This window comes from Meles meles, chromosome 1 (assembly GCF_922984935.1).
Source record: "Meles meles chromosome 1, mMelMel3.1 paternal haplotype, whole genome shotgun sequence".
Classification (NCBI taxonomy): Eukaryota; Metazoa; Chordata; class Mammalia; order Carnivora; family Mustelidae; genus Meles; species Meles meles.
Window position 1 is genome coordinate 174,550,615 of NC_060066.1, and position 26,811 is coordinate 174,577,425.

Sequence of the window (26,811 nt, forward strand, 5' to 3'; positions counted from 1 at the left end):
ATTTTTTTTTAAAGATTTTATTTATTTGACAAAGAGAGAGAGATTACAAGTAGGCAGAGCAGCAAGCGGGGTGGAGGGGGGTTAGCAGGCTCTCTGCTGAGCAGAGAGCCCGATGTGGGGCTCGATCCCAGGACCCTGAGATCATGACCTGAGCCAAAGGAAGAGGTTTAACCCACTGAGCCACCCAGGCGCCCCATAAATAAAATCTTTTTTTAAAAAAAGTTATTTTTGCCATGGGAAAAGCAGAAAAAGAAGAAGAAAGAAAGAGAGAGAAAGAAAGATAAAAAGGATGCAATTTTCCTAGCTTAGAAAAGAAAAATGCTTATTCCAAATTACATAGTAAGTGGCAGGACAGGAAAAAATAAATGAATTCCTTTTCCTGGAATCAGACTCATCTGGCCTTTTCTAAGAAAATAATTAAATGCCACAAAAGCACTCAAAATCCAATGCCAATTAACAGCACATAATTCTTATTTCCTCTGTGTATTTTTTTACCATGAAAAGCCATAGTCTGAAGCAGTCGATCAGCCACCTCCTGTGGGAATACTCCAGGTTCCTGCAGACACAATGTTCCATCTTGTCTTGCTGAACAGAACTTCTCAAGGTGAGTAGTCAGGAAATTCAAGCAGATATCAAGTAAGGAATAGGGAGATGCCTCCTCCTTGGAGCCCAGGAAAAAACATAAAGGGAAGATAAAAGCCAACAAGTTAGTTTCCAGAAAAATAGAAAACAAAACTTTCATGAACTCATTTAAGAAGTATTTTTACTCAGTGTCTACCATACGTTAGATACTGTGTTAGGTGCTGAGAATACAACAGGTAACCCATGTTCTCAAGAGGCAGAAGAGAAACATTTAAACAAATATTTACATAAAATATATTACATACTATATTAGAAGACATATTGAGTAGTATGTAAGTACAAGCAGGGTGTCCTAATCAGAAAAGGATGGTCAGCAAAGACCTCAAGGTATAGCAGATTAATCTTCCTAAATTACTACCTATGACCATCCCCTGGTCAACTCTTCCACACATTCCCATGGGCCTGAAGACAAAGAATAAAATTCTTAGATTGTTAGACTGATGCCTGAGTCCTTCCAAAATCTAGACCAAATTTACTCTCAAACTTGATATCCCACAAAATCCCCATCCCAATCTGATAATTCAAATATGATGAATTCATTTGGGTAAAAGAATTTGCTATAGGTGTTAACATCCTCAAAATAGAAAAAGGTTAACCCTGTTATTACAATCTGAGGAATAAAGAACTAATCAAATAAGCACAAAGATTTAAGTGTAAGGGTTTTAACTGTAGAAATAAACACTGTAAATGTCCCCAGTAATAACAATATAATTAAAATATAATTATAGTAGCTATCATCCATTAGGTGCTTTTATGACTGTGCTGAGTATCTTACATGAATTATCCATTATTTCACTTATTCCTTCATCCCATTTTATTTTTTTTTTATAATTTTAAAAAAGATTTTATTTATTTATTTAACAGAGAGAGGGAGAGATCACAAAGAGGCAGAGAGGCAGGCGGAGGGGGAAGGCGAAGCAGGCTCTCCGCTGAGCAGAGAGCCCGACGTGGGGCTCGATCCCAGGACCCTGAGATCATGACCTGAGCAGAAGGCAGAGGCTTAACCCACTGAGCCATCCGGGCACCCCCCTTCATCCCATTTTAAAAAGTAGTCAAACATTATCTTCATTTCTCAAGTTTTTTTTTTGTTTTTGTTTTTGTTTTTTTTAATCTGACAGAGAAAGCACAAGCAGGGGAACTGGGAGGAGAAGCAGACTCACTGCCAAGCTGGGAGCCTGATGTGGGGCTTGATCCCAGGACTCTCCGGCCATGCCTGTCTCTCAGACCATGACCTGAGCCAAAGGCAGAGGCCCAATCAATTGAGCCACCTAGGCACTCCCATCTTTAAAGTTTTAATTGAAAACTGGCTCAGAAAAGTAACAACTTTCTCAGCATTCTGCATATAGTCAGTGATAAAGTATAGCGTCAAATTAAAAACTGACTCAGGAGCACAACTCTTAGCCACATTATACTATACATGTGACATTTTAATGGAAGCTATTAAACATTACATTTCAAAAATATAGGGGCACCTGGGTGGCTCAGCGGATTAAGCTTCTGCCTTCAGTTCGGGTCATGATCCTGGGGTTCTCGGGATTGAGCCCCATGTCATACTCCCTGCTCAGCGGGGAGCCTGCTTCTCCCTCTCCCTCTGCCCCTCTGCTCCTGCTCTCTCTCTCACTCTCAGTCGTTCACTCTCTCTCTCAAATAAATAAGTAAAATCTTAAAAAAAAAATGCCAAGGAATTGACAACAACAAAAAACTACTGGAACATTAAAAAAAGTTCAGCAGGGCTGTAGGATATAAGTTCTACTTTATTTACAATACATCATATCAATTATATCTATATGATTATACTGAACAATCTCAAAGTGAAATGAAAACAATTCCATTTACAATAGCATCAAAGAGAGTAACATATTTAGAAATAAATTTTAGGAAAAAAGTATAAAATAAAAAATTAAAGCAAACTCAAATAGAAAAACATCAATATTCATAGATCAGAAGATTTAATATTGTTAATTATTCTACAGTTTTAGTACAATCCTTATCAAAACCCAACTTACTTTTTCGCAGAAATTAACAAGCTCATCCTAAAATTCATATGGAAATACAATGGACCTAGAATAACTGAAATAATACTGAGGAAAAAAACCAATTTGGAGGACTCACACTTGTCAATTTTAAAACTCACTACAAAGCTATGGTAATCGAAACACTGTGGTACTGGCATAAGAATATATATATATTTATTTATACACACACATATATATATATCTCAATGAAACAGAACTGTGAATCCAAAAATAAACTCTAATATTTATGGTCAATGTTTCTTTTTTTTCCTATGGTCAATATTTTTGACAAGGATGCCTGCACAATTCAATGAGCAAAAGAATAGGTTTTTAAACAAATGGTGCTGGGACAATTGGACATGCAAAAGGATGAAGACAGTGTCCAACCTCACATCATATACAAACATTAAATAAGATGGATCAAAGCCATAAATGTAAGAGCTAAAATTACAAAGCTCTTGGAAGAAAACACAGGTATAAATCTTCTTGGTTTTGTGTTAGTAAATGGTTTCTTAGATACAGCACCAAAAGAACAAACAACTAAAGAAAAGTAGAACATAAGTTGAACCTCATCAAAATAAGAAAATTTGGGCGGCACCTGGCTGGCTCAGTTGGTTAAGCATCCACCTTCAGCTTAGGTCATGATCCCATGATCCTGGGATGGAGCCCCACATTGGTCTCCCTGCTCGGTGGGGAGTCTGCTTCTCCCTCTGTCTCTCCTCCAGCTCATGCAAGCACATGCTCTCTTTCTCACTCTCAAATAAATAAAATTTAAAAAAAGAGAAATTTTTGTCCTTCAAAGATCATCATCGAGACAATGAAAAGAAAGACCACAGAATGGGAGAAACTATTTGCAAATCATATATATAATAAGAGACTTCAATCTAGAATATAAAAGTAACTGGATGGGAGGATGGGGTAACTGGGTGAGAGGGATTAAGGAGGGCACATAATGTCGTGAGCTCTGGGTGTTATATGCAACTGGTAAGTTATTGAACACTACATCTGAAACTAATGATGTACTATATGTTGGCTAATTGAATTTAAATTAAAAAGGAAAAAAACTTACATTTTAAAACAAAAAAAAAGAATATATAAATAACTCTTATGACTCAACAATAAAAAGCCAACTCAATTAAAAACAGGCAAAGGTCTGAATAGACATTTCTCCAAAGAAATATAAATGACCAAAAATCAAATGAAAAAGGAAAAAAATAATCAAATGAAAATAAGCTCAAGGGGCTCCTGGGTGGATCAGTGGGTTAAGGCCTCTGCCTTCGACTCAGGTCATGATCCCAGGGTCCTGGAATAGAGCCCCACATCGAACCCCGCATTGGGCTCTCTGCTCAGCAGGGAGCCTGCTTCCCCTCTCTCTCTATGCCTACTTGTGATCTCTGTCTGTCAAATAAATAAATAAAGTCTTTTAAAAAAAAAGGAAGAAAGAAAAAATGCTCAAAATCATTAATGACCAGGGAAACACAAATCAAAATCATAATGAAAAAACACCTCACATCCAATTAGGGTGGTTAAAATCAGGGAGTCAGATACTAAGTGTTGGTGAAGATGTACAGAAACTGCAACTCTCTCATACATTGCTGGTAGGAATATAAAATGATGCAGACACTTTGGAAAAAAGTCTACCAATTACCATATAACCTAGTAATTTGACCCCTGGATATTTACCCAAGAGAAATGGAAAACTTGTACACAAAATGTTTATAGAAGCATTATTCATAACAGTTAAAAGGTAGAAACACCACAAATATCCATCAACTGATGAATGGATAAATAAAATATAGCTTATCTACACAATGGAATACTATTTATTTAGCAAAAAAAAGAATCCTGATATACCACACAACATGGATGGACCTTGAAAATAGTATGCTAAGTGGGGCATCTAGCAGGCTCAGATGGAAGAGCATGCACTCTTGATCTCACGTCATGAGTTCGAGCCCCATGTTCGGTATAGAGATTACTTAAACAACTTTTTAAAGATTTTATTTTGAGAGAGAGAGAGAAAGGGAGAGTGCATGCATGAGACTGAGAGAACACAAGCAGGGGTACAGCAGAGGGAGAGGGAGAAGCAGGCTTCTAGCTGAGCAGGGAGCCTGATGTAGGGCTCCATCCCAGGACCCTGGGAATGACCCGAGCCAAAGGCAGATGCTTAGCTGACTGAGCCAACTAGGTGCCCAATAAATATATATAACTTAAAAAAATAGTACTCTAAGTGAAAAAAGCCAGTGACAAAAGATCATATATGTTATGATTCCATTTATATAAAATATCCAAAATAGGCAAATCTATAGAGACAGAAAGCAGAATACTGGATGCCAGGGCTGGGGGGAGGAGGAGTTGGAAGGAAAATGGGAAGTAAATGCTAATGGTTACAGGGCTTCTTTTTGGAGTGATGAAAATGTTCTAAAATTCATTGTGGTTACAGTTAGACAACTCTATGAATATATTAAAAACCACTGACTTGGGACACATCTTAAATGGGTGAACTACAGGGTATACGAATTGTGTCTCAATTAAGTTGTCATAAAAAATATTTATAGGGGCGCCTGACGGGCTCAGCTGGTAGAGCGTGTGACTCTTTATCTCAGGGTCGTGAATTCAGGCCCAATGTTAGGCATGGAGCTTGCTTTAAAAAAAAGTAATTGATAAAACTGTAAATAAATATAAGACTAGAAATAAATACATCAAAATATTAAAGTTAACTTTTGATCATATGCTATCAGTTTCTTCTCTGAAAAAAAAATCAAACTTTTTATGTAGCACAGATTTCTATAATCAAAAAACATTATTAAAATATTTACATATTATTTTACAGTTTACAAAGCGCTTTCACATTCACATATTTGATATTATAATAACTGAATAAAGTGGGTAACAAACACATTATTTTATAAAGGAAACAGCCTTCATAAAAGTTAAATAGCTGACCCAGTGTGACATAGGCTACTGGCAGCCCAACCCTATTATTTGTTCTCTTTTTCTACATTAATAAAATCTTTTATTATCTGAACACACAACCACCTGTAATAAAGACTACATATCCCAGGTTCCTCTGCAGCTAGATGTAGCAAGGACACATTAGAAAAATTTCAAAGGAAATAATTCATCAAATTCAACTTCTGCCACACAGAATTTTGCTTATTCTCTCTTATTCCTGAGTTGTAACAATGAATTCTTCCTGCTTTTTCTATTCTTTATTGTAGCACCATCCTAAATGTTAAAAATTCATTAGCCAGATGAAATAAGCTACACTTTCACCTCATTTGGAAAATTTCAAAATAATCTATTTATTTTGTAGAAGAGAAAATGGATGAAGTTGTATAATTGTAAGAGGGAAGATATATAAACCTTTTTGAGAACATACTTTTTGCAAGACACTTAGCAGAACAAACCCAGGAAGTAATGAACACTTAGAATATTTAAGTAATCATTCTTTTTTTATTTTTAAGAGATTTTTATTTGTTTATTTGACAAAGAGAGCACACACAGACGGGGAGCGGCAGGGAGAGGGAGAAGCAGGCTCCCTAGAGAACAGGGAGACAGATGCAGGGCTCTATCCCAGGACCCTAGGATCATGACCTGAGCCAAAGGCAGGCATTTAACTGAGCAACCTAGATGCCCCAATATACTACCTTTTCAAATTTACATACCAGTTTTGAATATAGTATCTCAGCTGATACTCAAAGTGGGCCTGTGATGTGAACAAGGATAATCACCCCCATTTAAAGATGAAGAACAGAGAGGTTACATATCAAGCCAGTGACAGAACTAGAACTGTAATTAGGTTATCTAAGATCTACTCCAAAACCTAAACTGCCATGATTCCCCAAATCCTAGTAATTAAAGCTAACACAGAAGTATTGAGAGATCAGTGCTCCTATCTTATTTTTAAACAAACAGCAGCACAGGAAGACTAAAAAAAGAAACGATAAAGCAGAAGCTAGAACTCAGTGTCTAAACAATTCGTCTCTTGGAAATTCCAGCTCAGATTTCCCCCCTTAACAACTAGGTACACCACTGCCAGAGGAACACAGCTCCTACTAAAATAGCAGGGGAGAGAGGAAGGAGGTCAAGTCTGACTTCATTTGGATCACAAAGTAATCTACACAGTTCTAAAGATAAAAGAATTTCTAGGATGAACAAACAGGAAAGTTCTTTTTAATTAACTGAAATGGATTCTACTCAATCTGACCTAACCAGGGTCTTTCATACACAGCTCCTATTGGTAAGTACACTAAAGTGCTACTGAATGCAACCTACTATTTATTTAACACAGTTCCTTAAGTAACGTAACAGGCACTTTGACACCTCTGAGCCTTTTTTTTTTAGATTAGTACTTTTACGTGGGAACATCTCACCTGTCCTTCAAATCCAGTCAAACATCACTAGTTCTGGGATGCCTTTGTTAATTTCCAAGGCAGAATTTTACTCTCAGCACCTGACAAATTAAATTGCACGTAACAACAGCTACTAGGTACTGAATGACAGCTATGTGGGACTAGGCACTAATCTAGCTTCTTTACATGTGCTTGCAAACTTCAAAAGTTTGTTTTGAACAAGGCAGATAAACAGGCTCAGAGGGGCGCCTCGGTGGCTCAGTCAGTTAAGCATCTGCCTTCAGTTTAGGTGACCCCAGGGTCCTTGGATGGAGCCCTGCATCGTCAGGCTCCGTGGGGAGCCTGCTTCTGCTTCTCCCTCTTCCACTGCTGCTCCTACTGCTTGTGCTCTCTCACTTTACCAAATAAACAAAATCTTTAAAACAAAACAAAACAAAAAAACTGAGGTTCAGAAAAATTAATTTAGGGGCACCTGGGTGGCTCAGTGGGTTGGGCCTCGGCCTTTCGCTCAGGTCATGATCTCAGGGTCCTGGGACCAAGCCCCACATCGGGCTCTCTGCTCAGCGGGGCGCCTTCTCCCCCGCTCCCTCTGTCTGCCTCTTGGCCTACTTGTGATCTCTCTTTCTCTCTGTCATATTAAAAATCTTTAAAAAAAATAATTTATATGTCAAAGACAAACAGCCAGCAGATGGCAGAAAAGAATAAAAATTAAAAGTTATTTTTCATGAAACACTAAGCCTCAGGTTCTGGTTCAGATTCTTTAGATACAAGAGTTCTCTCAATTTCTACATCCTATGAATCAAGAACGATTACAATCTGCATTTTAAAAATGAGAAACTGAAGTTTAGGTTAAATATCTTCCTTATATTTACACAGCCAACATGTTGCTAAACTGGGACTCCCAAAACAAGAATGAGGCCATAGTCTGTATTTTTAAGCTCTTAACCACTATGTTATCATAATATTATAATCATAATTATTGAGTTCATACTACTTGTTAATATACACTATATGCTATAAACTATGTTAAGCACTTTACATACATAATTTCATTTACTTCTCATAAAAATTCCTTAAGTTAAATTCTTTCAGTATCCCCATTCTACAAAGATGAGGATACTGAAGTTTTGTGAGGTTTATTTACCTATGATGATACAGCTAAGAAGTGGCAGAGCCAGAATTAGACCCCAGGCAATCTGACTGTAGAGTTCAGTTTGTGCTTTAATAATCACTACATAAGCAGGGAGCCTGGGTGGCTCAGTGGGTTAAAGACTCTGCCTTCCCAGGGTCCTGGGATGGAGCCCCATATTGGGCTCTCTGCTCAGCAGGGAGCCTGCTTTCCCCCTCTCTCTGCCTGCCTCTCTGCATACTTGTGATTTCTGTCTGTCAAATAAATAAAATCTTAAAAAAAAAAATCATTACATAAGCTGCCATTTATATTTGATTCCAAATCTAGGTTTCTTTTACAATCCCATATTAATCAGTTTTTATGACTGTATGTCTCCCCAACAAGACCATGATGTTTTTCAAGTTCAAGGAACCTATTAATGCCTTCTTCATATCCACAGCACCCAGCATAGTCCCTGACATTTGCTGGTTAAAAAAAAAAAAAAAAAGAAAAGAGAAGAAAAAGGAGTTCAAATTAGAAGACTAGTAAAGGGACTTGCCCTGTGTCACAAGATTTCTAAGAAGTGAGGCCAAGGGGTGCCTGGGTGGCTCATTTAGTTAAGCGCCTGCCCTTCAGCTCATGGCATGATCTTGGGGTCCTGGGACTGAGCCCTGTGGCAGGGTTACTGCTCAGCAGGGAGTCTGCTTCTCCCTCTCCCCCTCTTCCCCTTCCTGCTCATGTTCTCTCTCTCTCTCTCAAATAAATAAAAAAAATCTTTAAAAAAACAAAACAAAACAAAACTGGGCTAAGACACAACCCAGATCTGTTAATGATAATGAAGTCCATACCTTTTCCACTATACCATACCATCTCTCAGAACAATTATTACTTTGGCACTGATATAAATTCCAAAAAACAATTTGAGGACCAACTAGTTGTTACGATGGCTCAGACATGAGGTGATGATGCTGTGATTAGGGAATAGGCAATGAAAATGGAAAAAAAATCAAAAATGAAAAATAATTTGAGGGAAGAATTAACAACATGAAGTAAGCATTTCTGAATCCCCAGTACCTAGCACAATGCTTGGCACTCTACTAAACAGGTAACTGTTATTTGAAGGACTGACCAATATTCATATAGCATACTTTTGACATATATTATCTCATTTAGCCCTCACAACAGTCTTGTGGAGCTGGTATAGTAGACACTATTTTGTATAGGAGAATACCAGAGCTCAGAAAGAATAACAGACCCAAATTCATCCAGTTAGAATGTGGCAGAATCGAGCCAAGGTATCAAGGTATTTAATATCAAACATCTCACCATTTTTCTCCTTTCATATAGCGCCCTCTGGTGAGAGAGGAAGGGAGGTGGAGGAAGGGAAGCTGAGATATAAAATAATAATAATAATAATAATAATATTAATAACTCCAAGATTTAAAGTAGGAGTTAACCAGAGTAACCAGGGAGGAAAAAAAGACTGGGGAGGGGAGCAAGAGAGGAGCATGATAAACCACTTGGGATAAAATGCTAAACATTTGGGCAATTTTGGTGAGTGCTACGTGAGAATTCCTTGTATTATTTTTGCAACTTTTTTAAAGTCTGAAATTGTCAAAAAGTTAGAAAATAAAAATAAAAAACAAAATAGTGGATATGGAATACTTCCATAACCTCACTGACAAAACTAATAAGAAGACTAGGCAAAGGATTCTTTCTTCGGGGGAATTTGTTGTAGTCATGGAGAGTCTGTTCTGCTCAGGCAAGGACAGAAAAGGAACTAAGGCTCCAGTGAAAGAACTGAGCTCAATATGCAGATTTAAATAGCACCCCCTAGTAGTGACAGCTGAATAGTAAGAATAGATAAATTCTCAGAGGGAGTGATCAGGAGAGATAACTAAGCCCTGTAATTAACTACCACAAGTACAGCAGGCGGGGAATGACTTGGTCCCTGAACAATCGCTAAAAAAAAATACCCTACAGCAAATAGGAAAAACAACAATTCCAGTACAAAACAAGAGTGCAGTTCTTTTTATTTATTTTTTTAGTTTATGTGGTGTTTTCTAGAACAGGATATAATCCTGACATAGTGAATTATTCAAATAAAGTTTGCCCAGATTGGTCCTCTCAAATACTGCTAGTCAGAGCATAAACTGGGACAATTTGTCTGGAAATGAAAAAAATTCAATATTCATAAAAACACCCACATTCAAAAAATAAAATATAAAAAACAAAACAAAACAAAAACCACCGACACTCTTGGTCCAGTACTTTATTAGGTACAACTTACCTAAAAATAGTAAATAATCAGAGATATTAATAAAGGTATTTACATAAAGGGACTGATCACAGTTTTTCTGACCAAAAAAAAAAAAAAAACAAAAAACCAAAAAACAAAAACCAACCCCACACATACAAATGGCTAAAATAGGAAGAAATGGTAAGCAAATCATAGTATGTCAATTCTATATTATACTACACAGCAATATGTATGTTTCTGAATAACTTTTAATGACATGGCAAAATGCTAGGAGTAGAATATTACTAAGCTAAATAAAAACTATACGTAGCAGGATTTCAATTAAACATCTATACAGCCATAGGAAATTATATTGCCTGAAAAGCATTTCAGAAGCTTAGAAAGCTACGTCTAAAATAAATGTGTTGTAGTGTATCTATACAGAAGAACAAGGGAGAGATGAAATAAAAAAGGATAGAGGATACCTCGAGGGTAGGGGGTTGTGGCATAGAGAAACACACGGGAAAAAACTGCAGTGGTCAAGATCTATTTTTTAAGTTGAGATGTCAGGTTTTTAGCTATTTGTTTATTATGTTTCATGACTTACACAAATGTTTCATATGGCTTTCTGAACATATCAAATTATTAAAAATGGAAAAAGACAAAAATAAAAATTAGTGGAAATGAAAAAAAGCTGTTTCTGTGCTTTTTTTTTAAGATTTTATTTATTTATTTGAGGTGGGGCAGGGGAGCAAGCACAAGCAGTGGGGAGCGGCAAGCAGAGGGAGAAGCAGGCTCCCAGCTGAGCAGGAGCCTGATGTGGGGCTTGATCCCAGGACCCTGGGATCACAACCAGAGCCCAAGGCAGCCACTTAACAGAGTGCCTCTGTTTTTGCTTTTCAAATATTGTAAGATAACCAAGAAACTGTCATTTTATCAAAGATATTTTTCAATACGTGTATTCAAGCTAAAAGACATTTCTATTAGACTCAGTAACATTTTAATTTTGAATAAAAACGTTTATGTATATACACACATATAAATATGTAACTTTTTTTTTTTAATTTTATTTATTTGACAGAGAGAAATCACAACTAGGCAGAGAGGCAGGCAGAGAGAGAGGAGGAAGCAGGTTCCCCGCGGAGCAGAGAGCCCGATGCGGGGCTCGATCCCAGGACCCTGAGATCATGACCTGAGCCGAAGGCAGAGGCTTTAACCTACTGAGCCACCCAGGCGCCCCTAAATATGTAACTTCTCATCACTGCTCTTATACCCTTTCCTTACAGTCTTACATTCCCCAGAGGTTTAAATATCTGGTAATGATGGACTGGGTTGCAAAGGAGTCTTGGGAGAATTTTCAGAGGAAAAGCAGAGGAGCAGCTATGGTATATAAGGGAAGCAGAGAAGAAATAAAATGAGATTTTTGAGAAGCATATCTGTGAACTCTGTTCTACTTTACAATGTTCCAAAATTTGCAAATAAAGACTTAAAGAGTTATTTTGAAAGGACTTTTTGGCTCCAGGGGATTGTGTTCCATGGATTATGACACTGCTAGATACATAGACTAGATACACAGGACACAACCTAAACAGTTACACATAAGCAATTAAAGAATTTATTCTACTATTATGCATATAATTTATACACATATCTTCTCTTCTGCACCTGCCTTTAGATATCACAGAGCAGGGCCCTGAAGGAACAAAACAGAGGAAAAGGATGACTAGAATGAAAGGAGATCAGAAAAGGTCTTGACATGACAATACCTAGGGGAGGCAAAAAAGTCTCCCAGATGTTGGGGGAAAAAAAGAAAGAAAATAGGAATTTTCATCAATATCTATCTGTCTGGCATTTCAATTTATAAAGCTTTTTCAAAACAATCATGATGACTCTCTGTGAGTTATGGAGAATAGAAATTATTTCTGTTAGGAACCTGAGGTTTACCAAAGTAATGTTCACCAGTGGTAGCCATGCTTCCTTTCTTTATATGTGCTGTTCCCTCTTTCTAGAATGCCCTTCTGCACCTTTCCATCTATCAAGTTCCTATTCATACTACAAGAGCCAGTATCTATGTCCACTTCTCCATAATGTCCCTCATATACCAAAACACAGGCAGATATAATCACACTACACTTTGTATATAGCTCTATTACAGTCACCTACTTTTGCTTACATGGCTGTCTCCCCCTTTAGACCGTGATTCAAGAAAAACAGTTCTCAATTTTTTTTTCCTGTGGCCCAATTAGTGGGACAGAAAAACTTCACAGCCTACCCACCTTGGTTCCCAAATTCCAGATGGAAAGAGTGTTAAAAATGAAGTATCATTATAAGGAAATTTTATAAATACCTGGTTTAACAATAAGAAAATGAATGTTTCCTATTTGATTAACAATACACTGTCAAAGTCTAAATTTGGAAATTTTTATGTCAAAAATGTTATTAATGCAAATACACATCACCACACACGAGATTAACCAAATAAAACCCAAAAAATGACAACAATAATGAAGTTAAATTAACGACAATTCATAATTAAGACTCAAAACTGCAACCATACAAAAACTACCAACTCAAGAACACTGCTGACGCACTGATTACAAAGCTCTCTTCCAAGAAATTACAGGAATTCCAAAAAGCTACATTTGTGCATATGCAGTAGGAGCTTTGTAACACTTGCAAGTGTCAGACTTCTTCATAAAAGGCTAGAGTCTTTCAGTAAACTCCTAATCCACTAACTTTAGCTTTATGATTACTAAACTGCAGTAATTCTTAGTAATAGTCCTCTAGTATGGGGCCTCTAGTATATAAAAATTAATGTCTGAGAACTGCATCATTTACCAGCCCGTAGGAGTCAGGAAAGGATTTTTAGAACAGCTCATCATCTCTCAGAGGAGCTCAATGTCTCACATATTGAAACAACCAGGGTTAAAACCTGAGCCTTGGGGCGCCTGGGTGGCTCAGTGGGTTAAAACCTCTGCCTTCGGCTCGGGTCATGATCCCAGCATCCTGGGATGGAACCCCTCATCAGGCTCTCTGCTCAGCAGGGAGCCTGTTTCCTCCTCTCTCTCTCTCTGCCTGCATCTCTGCCTACTTGTGATCCCTGTCCGTCAAATAAATAAACAAAATCTAAAAAAAAAAAAAAAAAAAAGACCCGAGCCTTACCCATTTTTCTGTCCCCTTCTCTGGTACAGAGCAAATGATCAGTGTCTGCAGAGTATGTGAATAAATGAACTACCTATAAGCAGATTCCCTGCTTTTGAAACACTGCTTTGTAAGAACATGGTACAGCGAGGGGTATGGGATAATGGAAAGAGGGCAAAAAAAGAACAGCTCCTCAAAACAGCTTTTTCAACTTGACTACTTCCTAACAGCAAGAAAATGTCTGAGATATTAGCTCTCTTTCCCTCTCTTCAGAAAAGACACTTATACTGGTATAAGCAGTACATCTTTTGAACAGCTTTCCTTTCTTCAGAAGCCAGTTCCACACCTTCCACACAACAGGATCCCTTCACAAAAAAGATCCCTCCTTCTCTATCACGCATTAAAATCCTAGGTCCAGAATTCCTTCTAACTACCATGCCTCTGTAAAAGTCATTTCATTTTTGTGCCTCAACTTCCTTATACATAAAATGATATTTGTAATAGTTTTCCTTTCACTCCATAAGGTTATTGTATCAAATAAAGGATATGAATATGCTCTGTTTACTCTAAGACACTGTTACAAGGGACATCCATAAAGTGTATTTTCCCTGGTAATTAACTGAAAGAGAAACCTCATTACAGAGAGATTCTGGAGGCCATAGGTTCTTTGAGGAATCTCATATGGACTCATCAGCTCTTTATAAACCTTCTCGTGGCTTTCTTTTAATCATCCTTAATCTTTTTTTTTTTTTTTTTGCTTTCTTAAATACTCTTACCTTAAAGTATTTAGTCATCTACACAACACTCAAGCTAGAGGCATTCTCAGTCACTCCCCCCATGACTTAGTTATCTATTTTATAGGTTGGTTTGTTTTATAGTTTTGAAAGCTTCATCAGTTACTATATTGCCAGGGTCATGGTAAAGCAGTATTTCAATTATCTAAGCAGTAGCCCATCCATTTCTACCAAGTAGGGAGGTGGGGGACACTAGGAATTGTCTATATATCTCAACTATAGTCTACTACTGGAAGGGACTGGAGTTTCCACTGCTGCTGGTATGACCAAAAAAAAGGAGATCAGGCATCTTTTACACTTGGAACTGAAGCCCCCAAAAATGCACCCAATAAATTACTTCTTTTTTTTTTATATATTTTATTTATTTGACAGAGAGAAACCACAAGTAGGCAGAGAGGCAGGCAGAGAGAGAGGAGGAAGCAGGCTCCCTGTGGAGCAGAGAGCCCGATGCGGGGCTCGATCCCAGGACCCTGGGATCATGACCTGAGCCGAAGGCAGAGGCTTTAACCCACTGAGCCACCCAGGCGCCCCCCAATAAATTACTTCTTGAATGAACTAGTAAAGATTATAACTTGTCTGAAAATTGACTTCATTTCTTCTATTGACACTTCAGGAAAAATCTGGTATAAAAATATTAAAACTGCCTTAATTCCTCAAGATAGACCTTGTGGGTTTCAGGATCACTGAATATTGAGGTCTTCTGGTTAATTGTAAGGAAAAAATACACTTTATGGATGATGCTGGTAACAGTGTCTTACAATAAACAAAGCAACGTCACATCCTTTATTTCATTTGATAAAATAATCTTGTGAAAGGAGAAATATTACAAATTTCATTTTACAGGTAAGGAACCTAAGTTACAAAAATAAAATGCCTTTTCCAGAAGCACTGTAGTTAGTAGGAAGAATACTGGACCTAGATTTGAATTCTAGGTGGTATTACACTACAAATTATCTAGCTTTCTGACCCTCAGTTCTGTCCTTGGTAGAATGGGGATAATATTGGCACTTACCTCATGATGCTATTGTTAGGATGAAATGAGAAAGTGTTTAAAACCTGTAGCACAATGCCTGATAATTATTCAGTAAATATTCCTTTCCTACTAGCAATGATCTCACACTAGTAATATAAATTTAAGTTTCAGACACATAGGACAGCAGGTTTATGACTGTAAATTCTCAGGAGAGACCTTTCCCATCCAGAGTCCCTATCAAAATAAATAAGCTTCTTTGTCTCCCTGTACCATCAGGCAGACATTTTTTTAGTCTACCTTTTCAGAAAGGGTGTAAACATTTTAGGATCCTGGCTTTTTGTAGATGTCTCAGTTCTAACTCATGTGAATCAGGCTCAAAATCTCATTCCCTACCTGAAATGCTCCAGAACCTGACAAATTCTCCAAGAGAAGACAAATGGCTCTGATAGTGCTCCTCTTCTTCTTCTTCTCTCTCTCTCTTTTTTTTTTTTTTTTTGTATAGCTGGGTGATTTTTTTTTCTTAAGCTTGGGCCAGAAACCAGTGACTACAAAGATTACAAACTTGATAATTTTATGTTTGAAAACAGTTCATTGACATCTCTCTGGAGGATTATGTAATATTGCTCTGAAAAGTAATGATTTGGGAGTCAGCCTGCCTAGTTTAAAGTGCCAGCTCTCCCACTTACAAAATGATATAATTCTAGGCAAAGTACCTATCTCCCTGCACCTCAGTTTTATGGTCTGTAAAATGCAGACAATGACAGTATTTACATCATAGGGTCATTGTCAGAATTAAATGCATTCTAAGCACAAGATACATAGAACACGGACTGATATATTAACTGCTCAGTAAATACTACCTATTATTATAGAATATAAACTCTATAGAACAAAACTGTATTTTGTTCACTGCTATATTCCCAGAGCCTAAAATAATGCTTCTACACAGTGGGCACTAATGTTTATTGCCTGAACAAATGAAGAATCAGGCACAAATTTATTGTTAGGTGTATTTAAAATACTTTTGCCCCAGATAAAAAGACTATGTGTCCATAGGGAAATATCAAGTCATAAGTCTAACCCTGAAATTAAAGCATGGGAATGAAAGGCAGACAAGTGTCATGAGTTCGCAGGTATAAGAAACTTCAGATATTGGACAATCTTTGACCACTCATTTTAGTAGTACTCCATGGGAAATCTCTTCTTAGTTTATTGGTTTTGGATTTTTGGGTTTTTTTGGTGTTTGTTTGGTGTTTTTTTTTTTGTATTTTCTACTACTGATTCAACCAAGTCAGACTTCTAGCAATAAACATCTAAGATAACCTTAGATATGATCTAAACCCTTCATCTTCTCCTTCCCCAAATACAATCATATGAGGAAGAAGGTGAAGAAGGTAATACCAAGCGCACAGATATATTGTGTTCAAGGGTATAGATATATCAAACCATTTGAAATGGACTATGGGAATTTATTTTACTTTTTAAAAAATCATCAACTATTCCTTAAAGATTCCCTAGATGCCCAACAAAAACGTAGATAAGGCGAGCTTCTTGCACGTATCACTTCAAGGCCTGGTCAGTGTGGCCAACAGCTATATGCTAAAGGGCAAGAAGTTAGAGTTCTATCTAAAAAAAGATAAAGGCCTGGAAAGGTAAATAAATCCCCTTCCTTTCCACCTTAACTCATGTAACAAAAAATCTAAGAAACAAAACAAAAATTCAGGTCAGTAATCACTAAGCATATGAGCAGATATAGGATTCATGAACTCAAGGAGATACTTCAGCGTTATTTTTCTCTTAACTACTAGCATGAGTTTTGAAATACAATATGGTAAACAGAGAAGCCAGGTTAATAATGGAAAGAACACTGGGCTTGCAGTCAATGCTGGCTCTGCTACTTACTAGCTGTGTGATCATAGGAAAATAAATTAACATCTCAGTTTTCTTATTTGTAAAACTGATTAAACTTCTATCTTGACTACTTCACAAAATGATGAAAAATAAATGGGATGTGTACACGAAAAATGACTTAAAAATATTAAAGTACTATGCAAGTATTAACAAAACCAAAATTTTTTGGTATGAAAAGCTGGGTAATATATTCATGGAGGTAATAGCTCAAGTGCCCTGATCCCACAGTACTATAGCTAATAGAATGTATCTACTATAATAATTTAGTTTTAACTTGCTAGAATCTTAAGAGGTGAAATGGATCATAGAGAAGACTTAACACAACTTTTTCATTTTAGAGATGCTTAAATGGAGGCATAGAGAGGTGAACTGATTGGCCAAAAGGTTACAAGTTCTATGAAAAGAAAAAAAAAAACTGATACTATATAACCAAGAACATTCAAACTTTAAAAATGTCCTTAGAAAAGGAGAATATGACATTGCATAGGCATTAAGATGCTGGAGAGCTGGGCGCCTGGGTGGCTCAGTGGGTTGGGCCTCTGCCTTCAGCTCAGGTCATGATCTCAGGGTCCTGGGATCGAGTCCCGCATCGGGCTCTCTGCTCGGCAGGGAGCCTGCTTCCCCCTCTCTCTCTGCCTGCCTCTCTGCCTACTTGTAATTTCTCTCTGTCAAATAAATAAATAAAATCCTTAAAAAAATTTAAAAAAAAAAAGATGCTGGAGAGCTAAGAAAAATGTTCGTACAAGGGAGAACTATATAGGAAAAAAGAAAAAAACTGAAGATCTTTATACAGCGCCAACAAAGTGTTTAAATAATTAACCACCCCTCTAGATTTACAAGTAAATTATTCTTTACTACCTGTGTTTAAATATTCTATTCTCTGGAAGGACATCTGCACAAATTATAGACGAATAATTTGAAAGTGTTTATACAAAGACATTGCTTAGCAATTCATCTGGAAATCATTTGGCTTCCACCCCCAACTGTTCCTGCTGAACTTTTCTAGACAGAAACATACATATATCCCAGGTCAAAAGTATCACTTGGGCTAGTAAGAGAAAAACTATTTGATCCAACATTTCTTGCCCACCAAACCTCCTTTTCCCCTCAGGGGACCTGCAGAGAGTATTCATCTTTCTTTCTATCTTTCATGACTCACATCTCAGTCAACATTACCTTATCAGATTCTCTACAAAGTGCACACACTCTTTTACTGAACAAATATTTACCTACTTACTACGTCTTAGGCATTATGCTAAGTGTTTAAAAAATAAAGTTGGAAAAACTGTCCTTGTTCTCAGAGAATGCATAATCTGGAGAGTCATCCATCTTCCTTAACTAACAATACAAGTACAGGAGAGGCATATAGAAAGGAGTAATCCAAGGCTGCCTGGAGGTTAACTGAAGGCTCTGCAAAGGAGATAGGTCTTAAAGTGACACTGAAGGTTTAAAGGTCAAAAAGTCAAGAAGGGAGACAGCATTCTAGACAGAAGGAACAGTAGAAGCAAAACTCAGAGGCACAAAAAACTAATAATGTGTGCTCAGTATTACTGAACATAAAATGCAAAGACTTTTCACATAAACTGATTATTAGATTAAAAGACTAGATAAGGGTCCTACTATACTATGCAAAACACATTCATTTAGCAACTATTTGCTGAGCCCCTACTATGTGCTAGACACTGCCAAGTACATAGGATACAGACCTTTGTAGGTCCATTGCTGTCTACATATATGGCTGCCACCTGAGTTGTGCAGTACAATCCGTGTGGCCCTAGCAACCCTGTAAGACCACTATAAACTAACTGGACCCAAACTGCAGGCTCCTTTAGTATGGTAGAGTCCACAAATTCACACATATGCCAAGTATGCTCTGTATACAATAAAATTTTGAAACATACACTATTTTCAATGCTGTTAAAATTAAGAGTGCAGTATCATTTTAAAAGTTAAAAACAGAACTACTCTGTGATCCAGCTAACACACTACTGGGTATTTATCCAAAGAACACAAAAACACTAATTCAAAGGGATACATGCACCCCCTACATTTATAGCATCATTATTTACAATAGTCAAGACATGGCAGCAGCCCAAGTGTCCATCAATTGATGAACAGAAAAAGAAGATGTGATAAAAAAAGATGTGATATATACATGTGCGCATGCATACACACAGAAAAAGAAGATGTGATAAAAAAAGATGTGATATATACATGTGCGCATGCATACACATGTGCACACACATGCACACACACACTGGAATACTATTCAGCCATAAAAAAAGAATGAAATCTTGCCATTTACAATGACATGGATGGAAGTACAGAATATAATGCTAAATAAAATGAGTTGGACAGAGAAAGAGGAGTATCAAATTTTACTCATGTGGAATTTAAGAAACAAAACAAAAAAGCAAAGGAAAAAAACAGAGAGAGTCAAAGCAAGAAACAGACTTTTAATTACAGAGAACATTCTGATGGCTACCAGAGGGGATGGGGTAGGAGTTAAACAGGTGATGTATCACACTTGGTGTGATGAGTGTCAGGTGATACACGGGAACTGCTGCATCACTCCATTGTACACCTAAAACTAGCCTAATACTGTATGTTAACTAACTGGAATTAAAATAAAAAGTTAAAAGGCAAAAAAAAAAAAAACCCCCCCCCAAAAAAATAAAATAAAAAGTTAAAAACAAAACAAAACAAAAAATAAAATAAAGAAATGTGGTGATATGGGGCGCCTGGGTGGCTCAGTGGGTTAAGCCTCTGCCTTCGGCTCAGGTCATGATCTCAGGGTCCTAGGATTGAGCTCTGCATCGGGCTCTGCTCAGCAGAGAGCCTGATTCCTCCCCCATTTCTCTTCCTACTTGTGAGCTCTGTCTGTCAAATAAATAAGATATTTTTTTAAAAAAAGAAGAAATGTGGTGATAATTATATCCAATTTGACTTTTTATTTATTGGAAATGAACTACATATACTTCCAATATTTTATTTGTGCAGATAGGCTTGCAAGTAGCAGCATGAAACCATTCCTTTGGTCATTTAGAAATAAAAAAGAACAATTATAAAAACCTTCTGATTTTTTTAAGTACAAAAATGCAAGAGTTCCAAATTTAAGATTAAAAAGTCAGTTCTTATCTATTTTGATGCCATAAACATAATTTCAATCTACATTGTAATATGTACTCATTTGAAAATATGACAAATAATGCTTTCTCTTACATTAATGTGTCATTTGTTAAACAGGAAAAGGCTGAAACTTCTTTTAATATATTTTGTTCAATATATTATTAGTGAACTATGTAAGTAATTTAAAAATTAAGTACATTTTACTTAAAATTATTCCTTATACCACACAAAATCTATTTTAAAAAAAAAAACAAGATTGGGAAGTGCTGACTCTTTTCACAGGACCTAATATATGACCTTTGGGAGACCTACTATTTGTAAATAAAGGACTTTGGTATAGTAAATTTACTTTAATATTTTCATAAATCCCTAACAGCAACATATATGAGAACTGAAGCCCAGTGAGCAAAATTGCAAAGCTGTTAGTGATTCTGAGCTTCTACAACTCCATAGTAATGCCTCTATGGAAAATATACTTCACCAAAAAGTAGTGTATTCTGGCACCGCTCTAACTTTGTATTTTATTTCCTTTTATTGTCCTTCCTCTAGTTTAAATCACCACCACCATAATAAGCCTAGGGTGAACGTTCACACACTTATTTTCAGCTAGAGTAGTGCAATAGCTCTTCGCACACCAAAACAGGTTTCATACTGATTTACAGTGATAACCTTCAAAATCTCTTATGATATTTCTTCACACAAGAAGGTACTCTGGGTCTTTCCAATGAGGCCAAATTCATAAGCCTATAACTCAAGGTCCTCCATGATCTGACCCGAGGCTCACCTAGTCTCATCTTTTCCTGTACCCTCGATCCTAGAGCCACCCACTTCCTAGAACACATCATGCCTTCTTTGGTCCCAGTTTTTATGCTCAAGCTGGTCCCTTTGCCTAGAATGGTCTTCCTTCCCAAACTCTTAACCAATAAAACTCCACTTGCTAAAACCTCCAATTCAGATGTCCCTTTTTCAACAATGTCTCCCTGACTTTCTGATCATCCCCAAAGTCATTTATTCATTTAACAAATATTTATTGAGCATTTATAATGCACCAGGTATTATGTAAGTGTTAAAGATAAAATGGTGAGCCAAACAAACATGGTCTCTACGTCACAGAGCTAGTATTTTTTCTCATTGGGTTGCTATGAGCATTAAATGAGATAAAATATATACAGCCCTTAAAACAGCACTGAAAATACACAACCATGTTCAATAAATATTAGCCTAACCATACTACCTAAAATAGTTGCCACACACTCATATACCTTTGATCCTTAAACAGGACAGGTCTGAAATGTGTGGGTCCACTTAATACACAGATCTTTTACAGTATAGTACTATAAATGTATTTTCTCTTATTTTTTTTAGTAACATTTTTTCTCTATCTTATAAGAATACAGTTTATATGGGGTGCCTGGGTGGCTCAGTGGGTTAAAGCCTCTGCCTTCGGTTCAGGTCATGATCCCAGGGTTCTGGAATCAAGCCCCACATCAGGCTCTCTGCTCAGCGGGGAGCCTGCTTCTCCCTCTCTCTCTCTGCCTGCCTCTCTGCCTGCTTGTGATCTCCATCAAATAAATAAATACAATCTTTAAAAAAAAAAAAAGAATACAGTTTATAATATATACAACATACAAAGTATGCATTAATTGACTATTTATGTTATTGGTAAGGCTTCCAGTCAACAGTAGGCTATCAGTAGTTAAGTTTTTCAGGAGGTAAAAGTTATACTGGGACAGGGGTTGATGCTCCTAACCCTGGCATATATTCTATGAAAGAGGGATACATAATAGAAAGGGTGTAACTTAGGGGTTTTTTTGAGGGGTAAGCAAGGCAGATGAGGTTTCCCTGAGTTCCTTGAGAACTCCAAGATACACAGAGTTAAGCAGACTAAAAAGAGGTACCACCACAGATCATTCATTGTGCCATTCTTCTATTGGTTTTCCACAATCCAACTCCTATAATTTAATCTTTCAGTTTTCTTCCTAAAAGTAAAATCCTGAGAAGGCAGCCGTGACTATCCCATACCATGATCCCACAACTTTTCCTTTCTTAGCACGCTTTGCATTTTTTAAAATTATTTTTTAAGATTTTATTTATTTGACAGAGAGGGACACAGCGAGAGAGGGAACACAAGCAGGGGGAACAGGAGAGGGAGAAGCAGGCTTCCTCCTGAGCAGGGAGCCGGATGCGGGACTCAACTCCAGGACCTGGGGATCATAACCTGAGCTAAAGCCTTAATAACTGAACCACGCACAGGCCCCTGTACGCTTTGCATTTAAAATTACTCTTTTTGCTTAATGTTTAGATTGTCCACACACACAATATACAAAAAGGCAGGGATCATATCTGTATTATTTGTAATATCCCCAGTGCCATCAGTGAATGGCACTCAAAAAAAAAAGAAAGAACTATATCTTAAAGCTGTGGTTCTCATAGTGTTCATCACAGAACAGGAACATCAAAATGACATAAGTACTTGTTAGAAATGCAAACTATGAGGCCTTACTCCAACCTAATCAAACTCAGGAAGTGGTGGCACAAACCTCCGGCTGATTCTGACTTATGGTAGAGTCTGAGAATCTTTGTTTTAGACATCTTAAGTATTCAAAACACAACATAACAATGAAAATTTTGAAAACTAAAATACAAAGCTTTATAGTAATGTTTAATTCTATTTACTGAGTGCCTACTACATATATTGCAGACGGAAGTAGAAAACAGTAGCCTCTAGGTAATTCTCAACTCATAATAAGCTAATACATGGCATTCTCTTCACTTCTCCCAGACATACACTCTTACTCTGCAGGTATGTGTTTTAACAAGTGAAGAAAGTCAAGTTAGTTGCAGGCAAAGTCGAAATTATAGTCATATGTAATATATCTTTCTAGTCACATTTCCTACTATACATTCTCATTTCCTCATCTCTCCATGCTAAATAAAGGTAATCTGTTACCTACAATACATCTTAATTACTTTCTACTCATATTCACAACAAAGCAGTCTTTGCCTTTCCAAAATGATCTATATAAATCATATTCATCTTTCTGGCCCAGCTCAAATGACACCTTTGGATCCTAAATACCCAGAAAGAGTTTAAATTTTCTCCCTCTCTACTCATACATTTATTCTCAGTGGGATAGCCAATGCTTCCAAAAACCTAGAAATTTGGTGTCTTAGGCAGAACAGCTTACTTTATTCTAAAGAAATCATCACATCTTACTAAATTTACTTTTTGCACCAAAAATAAAATTCTCCAACTCACTCTTTCTATGTAGTTCCCTAATTGTCTCAAATTTCAGTTTAAGATCATATGAGAACACAAAATGAATTATTCAAGCAGGTACATGGCCTGGGCACTGGGAATAACAGGAATAAGTAGGCACAACTGCTGCCTAGAAAAACCCCACATTTCAGGAGGAAAAGCAGGTTACCACACAAAGGCAGTGTGATAGACTGTGTATGTGAAGGGTTGTTGTGGAGGCAGACACAGAAGAATCACCTAACAATGCAGTCAGTTAGACAAAGTTCACAGATTAAAAGATTTTACAACAAACCATTTTCCTACAAAACTGAATGGGGTAAAAACAAAAACTGACTAACCTCTTAGAACATGATTACCAGGACTTAGTTTTAACCAGAATATCTTTCTCCTCCCATAGACCAAAATTTAGATTGCTGATATGATCAGCATTGTGTTTATTAAATATACTGCAAACCATGTGTAACCCAACTCTTTGAAAAACCAACTGAAGCCTCAACTTATTTTGAAACAGGAAGGAGAAAATTTGCAAATATAAGGGTCTCTCAACTAAAGGCAGGGAGAGCAAAACAAACGATGGTATTAGAAGGTATTAAAGAAGACTGGCACAATCGGACCGCCAACCTGATTTTCAGTCTTCAGATGCCCCGGTCTCTGCCTCCAAACAAAAACAAGCCGTTTATTCTGAGTTATGGTTAAGCCTGCAAGTACATATTTTTAAAAATTTCCCAAGCTGTATGTATCTCCACATTAAAAGGCGCTCAAAATAAAAATACGTTTCAAAACACGTTTAATTATTTGTCAAAGGCTAGATATCTCAAAAGGTCATAGGACGGATGCTGGCCGTCACCCCATGCTTCAGTCCAAAACACACTATCACCCAGGTTTTGCAATAACACTAGGCAATACGGCGTCCAGGCTCTCACCAATACTTCCCATCTCCCCTTCCCGTCTACAAAAAAGAAAAAGAAGAGAGCTTACAAATCCCTATCTGCCCGCCCACTGTTCCTGGGAAGCAATCGCCCTCAAATTGTTCCTGCATAGACCCCTGAAGCCTTAGAAGGAAATGGGGACAGCTGTGAGAGCGGGGGAGAAAGGACATCCGATTAAGGGGGAGAGGAAATGTGGCTCGTAGAGGACGAAGGGGAGAAAGGATACGGAGAGGAGGGGGCAGTGGAGATAAAAGAATGAAAGGGTGTAAGAAGCGAGAGCAAAGAGCAGGACGAAAAATAGTAAGAGAGGTACAGAGATCCCAAATGAGATAAAAGAAGCAAAATGGCAGAGGAGAAAAGGAAGGTCGGGTTAAAGGACGAGGAGGGGGCGGCAAAGGGGAACGCGAAAGAAGCTGTCACTGGGGGTGATAAAAAAAAGGGTGTCACCGAGGAGAGAGCTGGAGGAGGGGATGTCACCCCAGCAGGTGGACGGGAAACAGGGGAAAGGAGAAGCGGGGCGCCGAGGGGGACAGTAACAAGGGGATGAGGTAAAGGCAGAGGGCAGAGGGGGCACCAGAGCTAGGGAGGGGCAGGCCGCGGGGGCTAGGGCGGCGTGCGGCTGCGGCTCCGGCAGGCCTCGTTACTCACCATGGCTGAGCCGGCCTGGTCCTCGGACGTGCAGCCTCTGTCCTGGGTTCGGCGGCGGGCCGGGCCTGAGCCCGCCCCCAGGCTGAGCCGGCGCGGGGGCTCCAGGAGGCTCCGGGAAGCGGCGGCTCCGGGCTTGGCCCAGGCCTCGGCCTCCTTCTCTCAGAAGCTGGACGTGCAGCCGCCGCAGCCGCAGCCGCAGCCCCAGCCCGACCCGGAGCGCAGACTCCACCCCGTGAGACCCGCCCCCCCCCCCCCCCGCCTGCGAGCGCGTTTGGTCCCGCCCCTCCTCACTGCGCAGACTCCAGGAGTAGCCTCCCCGCGCCTGGCCTTTAAAGGAGCCACACCCCCTCAAGTCTTAGCTTCCCTCTAAAAATAAGAGCTTTAGATATTACGTCATAGCAGGAGATTGGAGCCCTTACTCGTTTCAGTAATCTGTAGACACTTGCCTTTCCTGTTCATTGTCATTCGTTACCATTGTCATAATTCTTGGTGATTTCCCTTCTCTTAGATAATTCTTTCAATGCCTTCGTATCTCAGTTTCCTCTCCACTAGGAATCACCCTTGCCTCAGCTTCTCATTTCCATGCTCTTTCTTTAGATCTCACTACCAATAATTGTAACCCCTGTATAATCTCAATTTTAATCATCCCACTCTCCCATCACTACCCCCTTCATTTCTAGCTCTCTTCCTCTAATACCCAAATCCAAAACTTCACCTCCTACTAGCTTTTCACTATTCCTTACATGGCCCTTATATCCTCACTTCGTCCTTGAACGTCCTTGAGTTTACATTCTGTCATCCATCATGAAAATCATTACTAGGTATTAGCCTTTATTTCTCCAATCCTGCTCTCCTTTCCTTGTGCTCACCTGATGAAACACTAATCCTAAACCTGCCCAAAACCGAGGAGAGTGGAGAAAAATCCAGAATCATACTGACTTGGCTCTCTTTAAATCTGATAACCTACTATTCTCAAATAGACCCCTAATCCTTATCTACATTTCTCCAGTTCCACGAACTGTCCCATCGTACTAGATGACTATTTCCTATCTCTTTTCAAACCTTCCTCCCTCATCCTCACTTAACTGATGATATTGCTACTAATTCACTGAGAAAATGAAGCCAAGAGAGAAAGAGAGAGAGAGAGAGAGCATCCACAGCCACCATGATTTCCAGCCTATCTCTAATTGCTCTTCCTGTAATTCCGCTGCTATATTCTGCCTTCCTTTCCTTAGTAGGCATGAACACTTGACTTTTAACTGAGGTCAAACTCTTCTTAGCATTTCTCAAACTACCTGTGCTAAAAGACTTTTTTTCCTCTGATCTCAAACCTAATTTTTGTAAAATGCAATAAAAACTAATTACTAAAACAAATTAAATTTTAAAACAGACATACCAAATGCAAGCCCAGATCATTTTTTTTTTTTTTTACCATCTTTACCATTTTTAGAAGTACAGTTCAAGGGCATTAATCACATTGTTGTGCTGCCACCAACCACCAACCAGCTCCTGCACTATTTTCACTTTGCAAAACTGAAACTCTGTACCCATTAAACAATCACCTTATTCTTTCCTCCTCCAGCCCTGACAGCCATCACTCTACTTCCCATATTTATGAATTTGACAACTCTATGCCAGACTTTTGGTTATTAAATTCCACAGATGGGG

At 38.0% G+C, this 26,811-nt stretch overlaps 1 protein-coding gene across 1 annotated transcript in view; it reads right to left on the bottom strand.

The window, feature by feature from the left end:
* ZYG11B (zyg-11 family member B, cell cycle regulator) overlaps positions 1-25,359 on the bottom strand; it is a 94,218-nt gene extending 68,859 nt beyond the window's left edge. Inside the window, exons 1-2 of the mRNA XM_045999541.1 lie at positions 25,144-25,359; positions 496-661 (exon numbers count right to left, since the gene is read on the bottom strand). Coding sequence (XP_045855497.1) covers positions 496-661; positions 25,144-25,146 — 169 coding nt within the window. The 5' untranslated portion in view covers positions 25,147-25,359. The remainder of the gene's footprint in view (positions 1-495; positions 662-25,143) is intronic.
* Positions 25,360-26,811: the final 1,452 nt, after the last annotated feature.